Here is a 1,422-nt window from a genome sequence, read left to right on the forward strand (position 1 = left end):
AAAAAAAAAAAAAAAAAGAAGTAGCGAGAACAAAAGCTGTGATGTAAAGACTTTCCGGTAAATCTTCCGGGACTTTGATCGAAGGACGTGACTTATGGAATGGAACGTGGTTTAATATTCACTTTGCATGACAAATCAGTAGTTGGGAGTCCATTTTTTGTTAAGCCATGACATCAAGGCACCAAACCGTGAAGTTTGCATCATTATTTCCTCTTTAGGTTTGGAAGAAAGAAGACAGTTTTCATCTCTTTCGGAGCTCAAGCCATCTCAGTCCTGTTGCAGTCCTTCTCCCAGTCATGGAGGATGTTCTGCATCATGTTCCTGTTTGTCGGAGCTTCCCAGATTTCCATCTACATCTCCGCCTTCGTATTAGGTATGATCTCATCTCTCTCGCCTCGTGTCTTTTTGAATAAGCATCTATTTTTTTTTCTCTACACCTGACAGGAACGGAGGTTTTGAGCAAGAAACTTCGTGTGATGTTCACAACGCTCGGAGCGTTCCTCTTCTACGGCATCGGCTACATGATTCTTCCATGGATTGCGTACAGCATCAGAGAGTGGAGAACCCTCCTCGCCGTTCTGGCTGCCACCTCTGTGGTCTACATTCCTCTCTGGTGGTATGCTACCGGAGTCACTCAAGAAACATCCGGGATTTCAAGTCACGGATCGTGATTGTGTGCTTACAGGTTCATCCCGGAGTCCCCCCGGTGGCTGATCACTCAGGGAAGAGTGGCGGAGGCCGAAGCCATTGTCCGAGACGCTGCCCGGAAGAACAAAGTTGAGGCGCCGCTTGTTATCTTCAGAGGATCCGAGGTGGAGTTTCCGCGTGCCATTTCATAAGTAGCGTTTACGCTAAGTTTCTTCAAAATTGCCACGTCGGATAAGAATGGGAGAGCAAAGATGGTGACAAGTACCGCTTACACATCGGAGAAAGTGGGAAGTGTCACATAACAGCGGCATGGGCAAAAAGGTGGCTTGGAAGACAAGTGTCGACAATGCCGGTTGATATATTTCGGATTTTCCTTGCCTCTCCAGTCACTGCCGCCGGGCAAGACGTACACCATGCTTGACGTCCTGAGATCCAAGAACGTGAGATGCATCACGCTGATGTGTCTTGTTCTGTGGTGAGCACCATCACAAATAAATCACTGGGAACTTCGTTGCGCAAGCTGCTGAATGTTCCATCTTTGATCCCAAACAGGATGGCCATCAACGTGGGCTATTTTGGTTTATCCCTGAACACTTCCAACCTCAGCGGCGATCCCTTCATGAACTGCTTCTTGTCGGCAACCACCGAGGTCCCCGCCTACATTGTGTCCACGTGGCTCCTCAAGAGATGTCCCAGAAGGGCTTTACTCTCCACCTTTCTGGCCATCGGTGGAGGAGTCCTGCTGCTCATCCAGTTCATACCGCCGAGTAAGTC

At 48.6% G+C, this 1,422-nt stretch overlaps 1 protein-coding gene across 1 annotated transcript; it reads left to right on the forward strand.

Moving 5' to 3' along the window:
• Positions 1-9: 9 nt before the first annotated feature.
• LOC109509597 (solute carrier family 22 member 5-like) lies at positions 10-1,415 on the forward strand (the record flags this gene model as incomplete). Its single annotated transcript, XM_019859429.1, has 5 exons — positions 10-373; positions 445-616; positions 686-812; positions 1,035-1,123; positions 1,201-1,415. Coding segments are annotated over exons 1-5 (673 nt in total), but the record flags the coding sequence as incomplete, so codon positions are not given.
• Positions 1,416-1,422: the final 7 nt, after the last annotated feature.

The sequence above is a fragment of the Hippocampus comes genome, unplaced genomic scaffold (assembly GCF_001891065.2).
Source record: "Hippocampus comes isolate QL1 unplaced genomic scaffold, H_comes_QL1_v1.1 C16963386, whole genome shotgun sequence".
In the NCBI taxonomy this organism is placed as follows: Eukaryota; Metazoa; Chordata; class Actinopteri; order Syngnathiformes; family Syngnathidae; genus Hippocampus; species Hippocampus comes.